Source organism: Aptenodytes patagonicus, chromosome 2 (genome assembly GCF_965638725.1).
Source record: "Aptenodytes patagonicus chromosome 2, bAptPat1.pri.cur, whole genome shotgun sequence".
Classification (NCBI taxonomy): domain Eukaryota; kingdom Metazoa; phylum Chordata; class Aves; order Sphenisciformes; family Spheniscidae; genus Aptenodytes; species Aptenodytes patagonicus.
This window is the reverse complement of record NC_134950.1, coordinates 168,889,919-168,905,609: the sequence shown is the minus strand read 5'-3', so window position 1 is coordinate 168,905,609 and position 15,691 is coordinate 168,889,919. Positions and strand designations below refer to the sequence as shown.

At 49.3% G+C, this 15,691-nt stretch overlaps 1 protein-coding gene across 1 annotated transcript; it reads left to right on the top strand.

Moving 5' to 3' along the window:
• Positions 1–2,713: 2,713 nt before the first annotated feature.
• KLHL40 (kelch like family member 40) lies at positions 2,714–15,340 on the top strand. Its single transcript, XM_076332053.1, has 7 exons — positions 2,714–4,097; positions 7,776–7,936; positions 9,586–9,693; positions 10,690–10,875; positions 11,437–11,583; positions 12,369–12,484; positions 13,855–15,340. The coding sequence occupies exons 1-6, from the start codon at positions 2,952–2,954 to the stop codon at positions 12,478–12,480; spliced, it is 1,860 nt and encodes a 619-aa protein (XP_076188168.1). The 5' UTR covers positions 2,714–2,951; the 3' UTR covers positions 12,481–12,484; positions 13,855–15,340.
• Positions 15,341–15,691: the final 351 nt, after the last annotated feature.

The following is a 15,691-nucleotide window of genomic DNA, read 5'->3' as shown; positions in this document are numbered from 1 at the left end:
AGGAAAATAATCTGAACGCCAAATACTCGGTGGGTGAGAGGATCTGAAGCTTGTGGATCTGAGCTGCGTAAAGCACTGCTGGCTTTTCACGCCCAGCCCCAGGAGGGTTCAGGAGAGGTGCACGGTGGCTCTGAGAGCACCCCTGGGTCTCCCCATTAGCCCCGTGTGAGCCTCCCCGCAGCGCAGAGCTGCTCAGAGGGTTTGGGTTCACCACATCAACCCTCTGTCCCACCAGGCTGCAGCAGAAACTTGTTTGAGGAGGAATCAGCCTTATCTGAGCTGAATGCACCCGTGCTCAGGAGCCGGGGAGGTTTACGGACCATTTGAGGTCAGGGTTAACACATAGGACACAGCTTGTATGTCCAGCCTAGGCCATATATGCGCTTTACATCCATTTTGATGACAGGGCTTGGGATGGAAGCTGCTGTATTGAACTGATAGCAAAAAATGGTGGAAACACAAGGCAGGGGATCACACAGGCGAATGTTGCCATGAGCCATCATGAGGACAGCATCCCAGCACTGCTGGTGTTAGGAGGCCCTGGGAACAGTTAAGGGTGTCTAGTCTGAATTCATGATTTAAACTCTCTCTAGAGCAGATGGGGACAGACGGACATCGCCGGAGTCCTCTCGTCTCAGGCAAATGTCTAACTCAGGTGCAGTGAACCAGCTCCCAGAGATACCTGTCTCTCCCCATGCTGTAGGGACCCTAAATGACACAGTGCACCGAGGAGACGGTGCTCTGGAAAAACCACAGCTGCTTCCCCAAGCCTTGGAGCTGGTTCAGCCGCTGTGCAAAGCCACTGAAGCCGATGAAGACCCCAGAGCAGGTTTGGGACCGGCACGGTGCTCTTTCCCTGGGTGGACCACAAACCTGGGCGAAGCCGCAGACCCACCGATCGGTCAGGAGCTCCTCTGGGAAGGGATGGGCTGTAGCTGCATTTTAGCAGCGGCACCTTGTGACGTGGGAAATGTGGAAGCCAACCTCGGATGGCAGCACACGCTGAGCAGCACAGCGAAAAGGAAAACAAGCCCGGGCTCAAGGGAGATTAAAGGCAGAGGGGGGAAAAAATCCCAGCTGGTAGCACAACAACGCAGGATTAAACTTGGGAAAGTGCAGAGCTAGTGCAGAGGGAAGGGAGAGGGGAGGACGGGGTTGTCAGCCCCAGATGTCTGGGAGCAGAGGAACGTTTCTGAAGTTTGACCCAGTTCAAAGATCAGTGCTCGTCGTCTGATCCCATCACAGATGAGCAGCACAGCAGAAGAGCTTATGATGTGAGCTCTGAAAACAGCTTGTGATTATTTCCCTGCTATATTCGTACCTCACAGATGCTGCTGGAACCTCACCAGTACAAAAGAGCTTCATACCAGTATAGCTCCCTCCCTCTTCCCACTTATGTAGATAAGCATCATGGCACAAAGCGCTTTTTATAAATACATCCATGCCAGGGTAAGGGGTTATGTGGCTTTAAATACACCGGGAAGAGTGGCTAATATCTTTGCATAGATTTAATTAAATCGTTAATTAAATCTGTGCCATCACTGAGTGTCAGCCAGCCCAGAGGGTCCATAGTAATGGAGATAAAATAAAACAGATTCATGTATAAGTTTTACCATAGGTATAAATAATTATAGCTACTCTGCTCATCCATGTCTGTCAAAACTAATTTGCTTCTTCATGAGCTCCATGGAAAGAGCTGGACCTGGACCGGCCGTTTGAGGCCCCATGGGGCTTCCTAGACATCCATGGACATGCAAGCAGGACACAAGACCTGCTGGAGACCTCAGCCTTTCTGGAGCATCAGCTCAAGGCCAGGCAAGTTGTCCTGCTGCAGCTCTAGACTTCACCATGGGGGTGTTGAGTCTCAGTAGAGCTTAGCAGGAGGCCCTCAACTCACAAGAAGATACCTGTGTTTATATGTCCTAATCTGTGAGTTGAAGCCCACCGTTGCGCTCTCTTTACTTCTGTTCTGCCTCAAACCCTCTCTCTGTCACCAAGATGTGGAGAAGATGGATTTATTAATGACGAGGTGTTCAGAGACTGTGCCAGTGGGGCCCATGCATGTATTGCAGACAAAGCAGAGCCATCCCTCTCCCAGGCTCCGCCAGTCTCCTCCTTTAGTGAGGCTCTTTAAGTAACTTCCAGCATAGGTCTCATAACCCATAGAAGGGTGTAAATAAATAGCTCTATCTTCATTTTCCACCCCCTTCCAGACCTCTGAAAACTGACTCCAGAGGAGAATAAAGGACAAACCTGTGCAGAAAAGCAGCCCTGGGAGTGAGCTGGCTGGAGTCGGGGATGCCACAAAGCCCACATAAGACACTCCCTTATTGCATCTTTCCAGCTTTGACTTCATGGTCTATTTTTAGCACAGCAAAAGGTTTAGCAGTTTCGGAGCAGTCGGTTTAGTGGTGTCGGGAGAAGGTCCCAGCCCTGCCATTCATGACCCAGAAGGCAGATTCGGATGTTTGATTCATCTGGAGGCTGTTACCCGAGCACAGCGGCTGAGCCGATGGGTCGCACGCGTCTCCCGTCATGGGACGGCAGTAAAAGCTCCTGCTCCCCCCGCGGTGACTCATGGGCTGATAGACCCTTCCTGAAGCATCGAGGCTGGCAGTACAGCTGTTCCCCCGTCCCCCTCCCTTCCTCCTTGTCCAATGTGTCATATTAAAGGGTGATCGGCTTACACATGCTGCAGTATGGATTCCTTAAGCTTTGTAACTCTGTGGCTATATATAAAGCCCTACGCTGGAAACTGAAGTACACAGACAGCTGCGATAGTAGCAAGCGTTTCACATTCCCAGTGTGCTGACGGTCTGGAAGCAAGGGAGACCCGCGAGCCCTGCTTTGAGTAAGTTTCTTTACCAGGGGCTCAGGTATAGATACATTCATAAATACATATATATATAAAAAAGAAGGGTTGGGGAAAAAAGGAGCGATTACTCTTCACCATGGGTTTGCCTTTTGATCAAGTGGAAGAACTGCGTCTCTACCAGCAAACTCTCCTCCAGGATGGACTCAAAGACATGTTGGACCACAACAAGTTTCTGGACTGTGTCTTAAAAGTCAAAGGGAAGGAGTTTCCCTGCCATCGGCTGGTGCTGGCAGCTTGCAGCCCATATTTTCGAGCGATGTTCCTCTCGGACATGGAAGAGAGCAAGAAGAGAGAGGTCAGTTTGGAAGATGTTGATCCAGATGTCATGGGCAAGATCCTCCATTATATCTACACCTCCGAGCTGGAGATCACAGAGCAGAATGTGCAGGACATCTTCTCTGTGGCCAACATGTTCCAGATCCCCTCCATCTTCACCATCTGTGTGTCCTTTTTGCAGAAGCGGCTCTGCCTCAGCAACTGCTTGGCTATCTTCAGGCTGGGCTTGATGCTGGATTGTGCCCGGCTGGCCGTGGCAGCTCGGGATTTCATTTGTGATCGCTTTGCGCTGGTCTCTCGGGATGAGGAGTTCTACCAGCTTTCACCCGATGAGCTTATTGCAATCATCTCCAGTGACTCCCTCAACATCGAGAAAGAGGAGACTGTCTTTGAAGTAGTGATGAAGTGGGTGGGGACCAAGGACCATGAGAGCCGGCAGAAGGCCTTGCCTGTCATCTTTGAAAGCATCCGCTTCCGCCTCATGCCCAACGACTACATCAAGGATCACGTGGAGAAGCACGCCATGGTGAAGTCCAGCCCGGAGCTGCTCAAGAAACTGCAGATGGTGAAGGATGCCCAGAAAGGCAAATTCACTGTGGTGAAGAAGAAGAAAGTGAAGAAAAGCAGTGAAAAGCAAGCGAAAGACAATGTTGTCAATGGAACAGTAGATGAGGAGGAAGATACAGAGGAGGATGCTCTCCCAGGGATCTTAAATGACACAATGCGCTTTGGGATGTTCCTCCAGGACCTTATTTTCATGGTGAGCGACAGTGGAGCAGTGGCCTATGATCCCACTGCCAACGAGTGCTATTTTGCCTCTCTGTCTACTCAAATCCCGAAGAACCACATCAGTCTGGTGACCAAAGAGAATCAGATCTTCATTGTTGGAGGACTGTACTACAACGAGGACAGCAAAGAGGATCCCATGAGTTCCTACTTCCTACAGGTACTAGCTCTATCTTTCTTTTGTTTCTTTGACCACTTTGGAGCATCACCAGTCTTTAGCTTCCATGTGATGCCAGTAATATACATTGTCATGTGATGTTAAAAAGAAAGTTGTAAATGAAGGTGAAACTTCTGAGTTGTTTTACTAGAGATTCTTCCCCCTGTATTTTTAAGGCAGATCCCACTGGGGGGGAGGGTGGTTCTAGTCATTGAGGAAGGAGGCTTGAAGGGGTAGGCAATAGGAATAACCCCTCCTGATCCAAATCACGAACTGGGGACCACGTTGAACAGTGTCTTTATTTGGTCCAGCCCTGGCTGCCCAAGGGCACACTAACTGGAAGGGTAGTGGCATCAGGTCTGGGTTCAGCTTTGCATCTTTTATGTTCCCTGTTATGAACCCCCAGCAAAACCCAAGAGTGACTCTGCCAGGTGCCAACAAAGGGAACAGCAGCAGCTACAGACACAGAGCAAACACTCCAAGGACACAGGGTATGTCCCTACCTACCAATATGCGCCCCGTTTCCAGTGCTGTTCTTGCCCCTGGAGGTGTGCTAGGTCCAGCTCGGAGTCTCTGGCCATTTCTATCATGTGCAGGGGAAACCATGGTGTGACATCTTTTGGGATCCTTCACAAGAAAAATGGCTGTTCTAACTCAGCAGTAACCAAAGCTGTGATCAGATCGAGCTGCGCACAGGCAATCTGAGCCACAGCCTGGGCTGTAGCCCAAGAGCACCTTCCCTGTAGAGAGCTAACGCAAGGTGCCTACCCTTCCTGCTGACCCTGTAGGAATCCAGTAAATCCTCTGTCCTTCCCTTCATACCCAGAAATCCTTTTGTTCTTCTCCCATGGCCCACATATCTTCTGGGAGGAAATAACTAAGGGTAGTTCCCAAGCCGAGACATACGGCCTTGATCCCTCCATTGCCTCATTGCATGGGTAGGTCTGTACACCTGCACCATGTGTGCAGGGACCATGCTTGGCCTCACCTGGAGAGGGTCAGGCTTTGGAGCCTATGCAGCCCACGTAAAGCCTGTGAAACGAGAAGTCAGAAGGAAGAAACCACAGCCCTAGAAAGCAGGATGGAGGGGGAAGGCAGTGGGAGTGCCGGGGGAAACGCTGGTTGAGATGTAGCCCTTCACACTGGACAATGGATGACAACAGCGACTGTGGCCAGCTCCATCACTTACCTGCACAGAGCAGGTAGACGGGCTGCTTTGTATTCGGCCAAAACCTATGTCTAAAATTCAATGCTCCGCCAGTCTGGTTGCTGGCCAGGTAAAGTAATTCCTTGAGCAGCAGTGAAGGTCCACCATGTCTTGGGCTGTTTCAGCACGACTGCAGCAAGCAGGTCAAGGGAAGCAAATTTTTTTCCCCCTTGATCATACACTTGTGAGACCACATCTGGATGCTGTGTCCAGTCTGGGGCTCCCCAGTACAAGGGAGACATTGAGGTACTGGAATGAGTCTAGCAGAGGCCACCAAGGTTGTCAGGGCTGGAGAACAGGAGGTACAAGGAGAGGCTGAGCTGGGTCTGATCAGCCTGGAGAAGGGGAAGGGAAGATCTCATTGGTGTTTGCAGCTCCCTAATAGGAGGAGACACTGAAGAGGGATCCAGACTCTTCTTGGATTTGCACGAAGATGGGACAAGAAGCAATGGCCAGGAGTTGCAGTAAAGGAAATTTCAGTTAGCTGTGAGGAAAACCTTCCCAACAGAGGTGGTGGAGTACTGGAGCAGGGGTCCAGAGAGGTCTCAAAACCTCCATCCTTGGAGGTATTTAATATTTGACTGCACAAAGCCCTGGCAACCAAATTATTCTGTGATTCTAAGCTGCAAACAGCAAGATTTCTATATTCAGCTCCCAATTTGCCACTAACTCAGTAGCAAATGCCTTGGGCACGGTGTGGCCATTTTAGCTCCTCCCCCACAACAAGGGGACCCTGGTCCCTTCACAGCTCGCTGTGGCACTCATGCATGGGAGGTGCAGACAAACCCCAGGGCTGGAAGGTGCCATCAGTTTGCAGAAGTGTAATTTATTGCCATCAGTGCCATTACATAGCTCACGGTTTCTGTAGGAGTAAGAGAGTCTTTTAAGCCTTCTTTCAGCTGAAACTTCACACAGATGTAGACAGGCAGCTGTATCATGGACCCTTGAATCACCGTGTCAGTGCAGCAGCATCTCACACCTTCTGACTCTGTTTCTGGCCTCCCTGCTGTCACGTTCCTCCTGCTGAAGCCAGGAGAGTTAGGTCAGGGAGAGTTTAGACTTAAGGACAGGCATCAAAATATAAATATGCTGAAAAATCCCAGAAGCCTTGCAAATTTTGACGGGAACAAAAAGATTCCATTGACATTTCAGATGGAAAAGGGTATCCTTTATTTGTCACTTCCAAGATCTATGACTCGAAAACAATGCTGAATCCATCAAAAAGCAGGAACTATCCTGGTGACTGAGCTGCTCAGGCTTGCACTATAAATAACACATATGTGGACCACAGCTTACGAAGAGACAATAACCACAGGCACCCAGCTGAGGCCAAGTCTTTGGAGGCAACCCAGCAAGCTGAAGCTCTTTGGCCTGAGCCCATAGCAAACAGTGCTTCAGGCAATGATGCATCACAGCTTCATCTTGCAGAGTCTGTCCCACCAAACTGGCTGCAAGACGTCACTCCGGACTTAACCCACAAAGTCCCTCCTCTGCTACCAAGCTACATTAAAAAATTTTGCCCCCGTTTACAGTTCCCATCGAGCCATGGTGCCCAGAGAGCCCCCAGTCTCATAACCTTTCACATCTTTTTTTCTGGTGGGAGATGAGGCAATGCCTTGATCTACAGATGTCCAAGGATCTGCAAGGATTTGGCCATCTGATCTAGTAGTACTGTACGGATCAGTTTCCCCATCTGTCAGATGGGTCTGGCACACTTTGGTCAGCAAGAAGAGCTGACCAAGAGCTCTGGGCTTTGCAGCACCGCCTCAGCTGTGTTGTACCATATTGGGTAGACAGGTATTGTGTAAATAGCCTTTGTGCAGATAGACACACACACGTTTCATGTCATGAACTCTCACACACACTGAGGTGATACGGGACAACATCAGTATCTTGAGAAGCAGAGGAGGGACACAGTAACTGATCATTTGCCAGAAAGAAGAAGAATTGGTGGGAGTAGAAGGGGCTCAGGGGAGTGAGCTATGTAGCCAACATTGCCAACACCACGCTGTTACCTGGCAGAGATGGAAAATATCAGGATGAAATACTGTGGCGTGTGCTACAGCTGAAGAGGTTCAGGCAAAATTTCTAAGACTGAAGTGCTTCAGCTCCTCCAGTCCCAGGAACTACCTGTTATAGGTCCCACATGGGACTTTCTCATCCAAAGATGACCAAGCTTGTTCCAAGTCAAGGCTTTGGTGCACAGAGCAGAACACGTTCCTGCTGGTGCATCTCTGCTCTTATACTTTGTCATAAAATATATGTCATATGACACATGACTTGGGTTTGCACTAAGATCCCCCATCCTGCCCCAGATGGTAAGGCACAGGCAGAGACTGACGCTGCAAGAAGTGCCTACTGGGGTGACCAAACTGCACATGGGAATGGACTTTGCCCTCAGCCTCTGGACCCTGATTTTTGCTAAGCAAATGGGCTGGGTGAGCACACACTAATGACCCTGTGTTTCCTTTCAGTACGACCATCTGGATGCAGACTGGCTGGGGATGCCCCCCCTGCCCTCCCCTCGCTGCCTCTTTGGCCTGGGAGAGGCGGAAAACTCCATTTTTGTGGTCGGAGGGAAAGAACTGAAAGAGGGAGAAACGACCTTGGATTCGGTCCTGTGCTATGACCGGCTGTAAGTCTTCCCATGCGAGTGCGGGGCGGGAGGTGGTTGACAGGGGAAAGGCGGAGCAGCTGCCATGCAAAACGACTCCAGCCCTCCAGGGACCGAAAGGTTTTGGAGTCAGGGCTCAAACTCTACATCTAGATGCTGGGACCACTGGGACTGTCTCAAGCTGTACCCTGGAGCTCTGAGCTGTCTCTCTCCAGCTGCTTCATTTATTGTAATTGAACCTCCAGGAGATGGAAGTCGTAATGGGGGTATTATGTTATCAGGGACCAAATTTAGCAGACGCTCACATGGGACATGTACAGAGGAGCAAGGGGGGGGGTTCTTTCTACTCTTGCCCATCGGTTTGGAGGTTCGGTGACCTTCACCGTGGTCTCACCAGAAGTGGCTTTGGACAGGAAAGTTTGTTCTGAAAGTATTCAGATGTGGCACTGAATGGCCCGCTCTGAGAGATATCAGACTTAATATACAATTATTTTTGCACAATGGGCTCTGACCCATGTTATGTCATGAGCTTTATTAAAAGGCACCATCCCGTTCTGCTTGCAAGGAAGCAGAAACACCCAAAGACTTCTCCTCTCTGCCCCAAAGAGGCAGAACAGTAGGTGTTAACAAGCCTTTGCTTGGTCTATATTTAGATGTGTGTGCTTCAAAGTCTGTTTTATAGGCAGAGATTTGAAACCAGCTTCATTCCTACAGAACGGGGCATTTATCTGCCCCTGCAGACTCTGGGAAAGGACGTGTCTGCCCCCACCAAGTGCTCAGGGGTTGCTTTGAATACCGATTCGAAGCTGGTAGAGATGTGATCAGTACCACCTGTATTCCTAGTATTAGTCAGGTCAAAACTTCAGCTGTAACAAGCCTGGAGAGGGGAAACTGCTGGTCTATGGGATCAAATATTTACTCAGAGTTGTTGGACAATTAGAAAGCGCTCAGAGCCCAGGCATCTCAGTTCTTAGGTAAAATAAAGTGCAGGTCTTGGGGGCTACAACCTCCATGTATGAAAACTGGGGACCAGTCTAAGCTACGTGGACATGAAAAGACATCTCTTGAGAAATTGGTCAGCCCTATTTGGGTACCAGTTTGGGGGTTCCAAAGCCTTATAGCTACATCCTCTCCTCAGCTGCCCTGGAGGTAGCTCAGAGCCTTCAACACAGCCCTACACTACAAAATGTGGATATACACACCATGGGTCCTTTCGGAGCGTTGGCCAACCATTGCACCTCAAAGTGGAAGGTGATGGCCAAAAAAGAAATTCGTCCTCATGATCTTGCACCCCTAAGTTGCATTGGTTTTAATTTTTTACATAATGCAGAAATCTCTGTCTCGACTGTGTCTAGCTGGTAATGCTTGTAAATGAGGTGAGGTCCTGGGAGAAGAGGGGCTGCGTATGCACAAAGCCCAAAAGTAGAGGATGCTGCAGATAAGAATGAGCGTTAGCATAAACATCCTGCATGTTTTGTTTTCCCTTTTTTTTTTTAGGATCACAAAATTTACTGGTTGAGCACTATCTCATTGGAAACCTCATATTTTTGAGATTGTGTTTTCTGTTTGTCAGGATCTGTGCTCACCTCTAGGTCTGGAAAGTGCCATGTACTCTGGGCCTCACCGAGCAAGCTACAAATCCTTTCACTTCCCATCTTTCCCTGACCCAGGTCCTTCAAGTGGGGTGAAGCCGACTCCCTTCCCTATGCAGTTTACGGCCATGCGGTGGTATCGCACAAGGACCTCGTCTACGTCATTGGCGGCAAAGGAAGCGACAAGTAAGTCAAAAAGCAAGAGAAATGGAGGGAGTCATCCCCCAGACTAGTGGGAGTGCAGAGCATGAGTTGGTACCTCCCCAACCTGGATGCTATGGGTTAAGGAGAGTTGGATGGGGTGTGAGATATGGATCCTTCCCTCTCAGCTCACCTCTGTGACTGCAGCCCTTCCCAAGCCATTAGGAGTCCTACAGGGACATCAGGGAGATGGCACCGTCCTTGCAGGAGAGGGAACATATCATACCCTTTACTCACAATAAATGAATATCACACAGACTGGGAGAGGCACTGAAGAGCAAGAAGCCCCTTCACATAGAGGGTCTCCTGTCTTGGACCTGTGGAGCAGCATGGTCCTAGTAGTCAAACCCAGATGGGTATTTGCAATAGGGGTGAAAAACTTCATCAAAACTGACCCCCATCCTGCCCTCCTGCAGGAGATGGGCTCAGCAGGAAAAGCCTCTCTTGGGGAGCATTGCAGCGATTTCTTTGCAAGCCAGAAGTGTGACTGCAGAGCAAACATGCCATAATCCAGGAAAGACAGGTCCTGCTCTGAAAGGATTATGGTCTGAAAAGTGTGAGCGTGCATACATTCACGCACCTTACATTGCCGTCCCAGGGAACAGGGGCGTTACTGATGATATTTCACAGCGTCAGGTTGGTTCAGCAGCACTGAAACACTGTCTGACGGCTGTGTGCGAGGTCCTGAGAGGCAGTTAGCTACATGGGCCCCTATCCAGCTGTGTGAACACAATGTCGAGCTTTTAGGACTCCTATCCAAAGCAGGCACAGCAGGAGGGGATATGTTATATACACAAATGATGTCTCCAGGCACGGGCATCCTTGGGTGCCCACCCAAGCAAAGGCACTCATGCCAATGTGGAGGAGCAAAATCCTTTCTAGAGACCCCACATTCTTCCCAGCAGACATCCCCCGACTCCTGCTGTGCAAACCTGCTCCCCAGCAGGCGATCAAGGCTCCTTCTCTCTCATCTTTCTCTAGGAAGTGCCTGAAGAACATGTGTGTCTACAACCCATCCAAGTTTGAGTGGAAGGAGCTGGCTCCCATGAAAACTGCCCGGTCCCTGTTTGGAGCCACTGTGCACAAAGACAAAATCTACGTGGCGGCTGGTGTGACTGACTCTGGCTTGACCAACTCGGTGGAAGTCTATGACATTGCCACCAACAAGTACGTACCTGAGCACACCGTCAGGGCATAGTTACACAAGGGGTAGCTGCAGGTGTACATTAAGCAACTTCCAACCATTCTGGAGTTTGCTTGCAACTCCCAATACCAGCTCCTCCCAGGCTGTATTCCTCGGACAGCTGGACATCACCAATGCCACTGCAGCTGGGCTGTGGATCATCTCAGGCTCACCTTCAAAGCAGTTTCACCAACTGGTGCAGCCCTTGGGTTCCCCACAGGGTTGTAGCTTCATCTTGGCAGCTTCACCCAACGCAATGGACTCTCTGACTTTGGGTGGGCCTTGCAGCTGCAGTCCCTCCGCTGGGATCTGCTGGTCCATGCCAGGTGTGCTTCACAGCGCATCTACTCAATGCAAAATGAAGTTGAACTATGACGATGGAAACGGATATCTCTAACAACAGTCAATGCATGATCCCATCCCTTGTAGACCTACACAAGTTAATCTGTTACTAGTTAATTCAGTTGTTGATTCCTGATTAAAGGCCAGCCTCGGCGCAAAGGTAGGCAGGGTGCCCTAACATGTCTCCTCTCTCCACGTGGCAGGTGGGACACTTTCACTGAGTTCCCACAGGAGCGCAGCTCAGTCAGCCTGGTGAGCTTGGCTGGGGTGCTCTACTTGCTCGGAGGATTCGCTACGGTGGAGACGGAGTCGGGAGAGCTGGTGCCAACGGAGCTGAATGACGTTTGGAGGTGACTATCTTCCCCGGGGCTGTCCAAGGGAACATGGGAGGGATGTTAGTGAGAGCTACTGAGGGAACAGATAGTTTCTGTCTTTCTTGATGCCTTCAGTGTGAGATGGATGTTGTTACCCCAGCACAAGGCTGCAGGCTCTGTGCAGGGTCTCTGGGTGAGAAGTTTGCCCTGTGCTGTGCTGGAGGGCACATTAGGTGATTCAATGATCTCTCCCAGCCTCATATAGCAACGTACCAGGGAAAATCTGCTCCTTTAGCTTTGTTGCTGCACTGACATTCTGCCTGGAGCTGGTTCCAGACCTCCCCTTTGGTGTGAAGCAGTTTGTGCAATCCATGCTCTCCCTGGGAAAAGCCAGTGCTCGCGCTGGAAACCAGATAGTCTTACACGCAGCAGAGCAGTGGGCAGAAAGCACTTTCTGACGGCTGCTAATACAGCATTAGCTGCTCCTGCCCTTCATATCTGTGGCTCTAGAGCACCCTCAGCAGGCACCTGCTGGCCTTCACCATGGATGTTCAGTGTTGGTGCCATCAACCCATTTCCCAATGGAAAAAGACACCCTCCCCTGCGAGACCACGTGCCTGGCGTGTCCCCTAGCCTGGTGCTGCAAACCAGGGCACACCAGGGCTGAAAGTCTCCATGCAGCTCCCACAGATATCTTGTGGACAAATAATGTCTGTGGGACATCACACCATGCACCAGGGCTCCCACCACTATGGAGAACAGCTGAAGCGAGGAAGAGGAGATGCTTTCTTCACCGTAACTCTCTGTCTGTCTCTCCTCAGATATGATGAAGAGCAGAAGAAGTGGGAAGGGGTCCTCCGGGAGATCCAGTACGCCTCCGGTGCCACTTTCCTTCCCGTGCGCCTCAATGTTTTGCGCCTAACAAAGATGTAGCGAGGCATGATTTATTTTTTTTCCATGGGGGTCTGGGGCAAAGAGGGATGGGGGGAGGTGAGGCCACACTTATCAGCGCAGAGATGTGGCATCTGGATACTGTGTAGGCCATTGCATCTGTGATTGGTACCAGTTTACTTAGTCAAATGGGAAAGGAAGGGAAATTATCCTGAAGCCCTGTGGGAACTTGAAGATGCTCACAAGATAACTAGAGAAGGGATCTGGAGCTTGCAAGGAGCTGGGGTAGACTGAGAAGCATGGAGCAATGCGATGTTCCAGTCTCAGTAGACAGGACAAAAAGATCATACTCTTGTTCCACTTCTTTCTCCATGTTTTTCCCCATCTTCTCAACTGCTGTTGAACCTTCCTAACCAACAGTGGAGGTAGAAAGTGGGTCCCAAGGGACTAAGCTGATGTTCCCCAGGGAATAGGGGTCTATAAAGTATTTCCCCACCTAAGGTAGCTGGGAGCATGGTGCTAGAGCCCAGCTTGGAGAGGAGAAGGAAGGAAGGCTCAAAGTCAAGTGGTACAAGAGAGACCTGGGGGGACTTTGATGAGGTCCCGGGTGATGAGGGTTGTTGGGATGCAACAGTTAAAAGAAAAGAGCACATGAGCGTGGGCAGCAGAAACACTTCGGAAGTTGCAATGAAAAGAAAATACTCTTAGTTCTTTGCCTCCACCTTGACTTTGGACTGAAGAGACGCCAGGAACTAAGGTCTGCGGGAGAGGAAGAGTCGTGCGAGCAGTAGGGTAGGAAAGGGGGGGGGAGGGGAAGATGGGCAGGGAGGCCATATGCACTCATCTCCAGTCTTTTGGGCTCCTCGTCTTCAATCACAGATCACAATGTCCTCACCTATGGCTGGACAAGTGCTGTTTTTCAGGGAAAGGTTTTATATTTATGCTGTTTCTCTTATTTTTAATGTTCTGACCTTTTTTTTTTTTTTTAAAAAGAGTATTCTAGTTTGCTAGAAGTACATGGAGGTCTCAGATGTGTTTGGCTCAGAGAGAGCTTCCTACTGAGGAAAAATGCATTTTTTTTTTCAAAGTTATCCATAATGATGTTTTGATAGAAACATGACTGTACTGCAGCAGGACAAAGATCTGCTAGAGCAAAAATCTCCTGATGCCCACACCATCTGACCAGTGGTTTATTTAAAAATAAATTATTAGGCTATTTCAAAAGAAATCCCCCGTGTTTGCATGTTGATAGAGCTGTAACTGAACGTCCACAGCAGCCAAACACAAGGACCAAGCAAAAGCTGTGACGAACACACGCAGCAAACCAGCCCCACGGAGAGCCCTTGCACAGCCCCAGCTTTTATTCTTATTTTCCCCCATATGGGAGCTGAAACTTTAGCATTCATATCCTTACAGCTATTCTCCATAGATACAAGGACTAGAAGCTTACCTAGGACCAGAAGGAAGCTGGATGCCTACATGATTTCATGATACCATGAACAGGGGTGATAATCAATAATAAAAAAGAACAAATACAAACTTTGCAAAATAATACCCTCAAAGTGGCATGAAAATTATGGTTTCAAAAATGCATCTACTCTAGCTCAAAATGCAGTCGCAGAGAAACTAAAACATGTTTGGAAGGAAAGACAATTTGGCATGAGTGAAGAAACCAGAGTCTTGTCCTGGTTTCATTTTAAGGATTTAGAAAGTTACAGGATAATCTCCTCAGAGGACAATCACAAAAGAATAGTAATGAAACATTTTCACAAGAAAAATAAGTCCAAGGTGACTGGCTGGCATAAAATAGCTTAAAAAAAAAAGGCAACAAAAACTTTTGAAACAATCAAACGTGTGAAAAATGCACTGAAAAAAAAAAAAAAATCACCTTCTACCCAGTTCTGCAGAAATTCCTGTGGACAACTGAATTGAAGATGAATCTACCAAATGTACAATAGCTTGTGGCAGAAAAGAAAAACAAAACAAAAAAAAAAATCCATGCATAGAATAATAATTTTTTAAAAGTCATTTATTGTGGTGGCAGGATACCGTCTCCTGCCTGGGATGGGAAACCAACACCTTTGGTTCAGCTCTTCTTGCCAGACACAGAACGGAAAGCTGTTGGCACTTGGTCCACAGAGAGGGTTAATCCCCATATACCCACTACCACGTTGCTTGGCTCTCCTGGGGGAAATCTGGGCCCTTTGAAGTCAACAGGAATGTTGCTGAGCCTCGATGAATTGTTATGCTGTGGTCCCTTGATAACAGCTTGAGAGGTGGCGATTAAAACTGGTCCCCATCCTCGGTCGCTCACCTCACAACTGTCCGTCGGGATTACAGTTAATAGGACCTTAGTGCTGCTGTGTGGTTCGCATCAATTACAAAACTGTGGGAGATGCCATCGCTGGCACAGGGCAAGAAACCATAAAAGGAAAAACAGCTGTTGTATAAAAGGACCCAGAAGAGCTTGCAATACCCCATCACTTGAGCAACGAGGGCCAAGTCTCAGTGCGTGCAAGCCAGCATTGGCCCAAGGAAGGCAGCAAAGTTGCACATCGCCAAGCGAAAGTCTGGCCCAGAGATGTTCACCACCACCTCGCCAAGAGGCTGCTTCAGTCCAAAGGCAATCACAGATAAGAAATGCCAACATGAATACTCAGAGAGGCATCACTCCTCACTGCTGCCCGGTGTTTTCCCGGCTCAGGTGCACATAGTTCCAGTGGCACAGGTCCCCTGTGGGTATCTTCTCTGGGCAATGCCAGCAGCAGAGGAGTAGGTACATCCCAAGGGTGGGGGAAAATCCTCTCTTCTTCCATTAGCTTCCCAATATCAGTGCTGACGTTAGCTGGCAAGGTTCCCACCGCTCCATTTTACATCAATAAAGGCATTGGGTGCTTTTCGATGGGCTTCTTGGTTTCTCCACGGCTTACACAGGAGCTCAGGGAGCCCCAGCCCATAGCTCACACAAATCTCATGGAGCCAGTAGGACCCAGGAGCTCAGCCCTCACCAAGCCCCTTCTTCCACCCACTCATCACCCTTCCCTGAAAAGATATTTTTTGTTGGCCCCACAGCAGTCCAGTTGTCTCACACGCATGCACACACCTCCCACCAAACCCAGCGCAAAGGCTGTATGTGTGAAGCAAAGGCAGCGGTGAACATACCATGGGAAGCCCATCCTGCCAGGCTCTGACTCCTCTCACGATTGCCTGAAAAGAGACTTAAAAAAAAAAAAAAAAAAAGGCAAAACTAAGG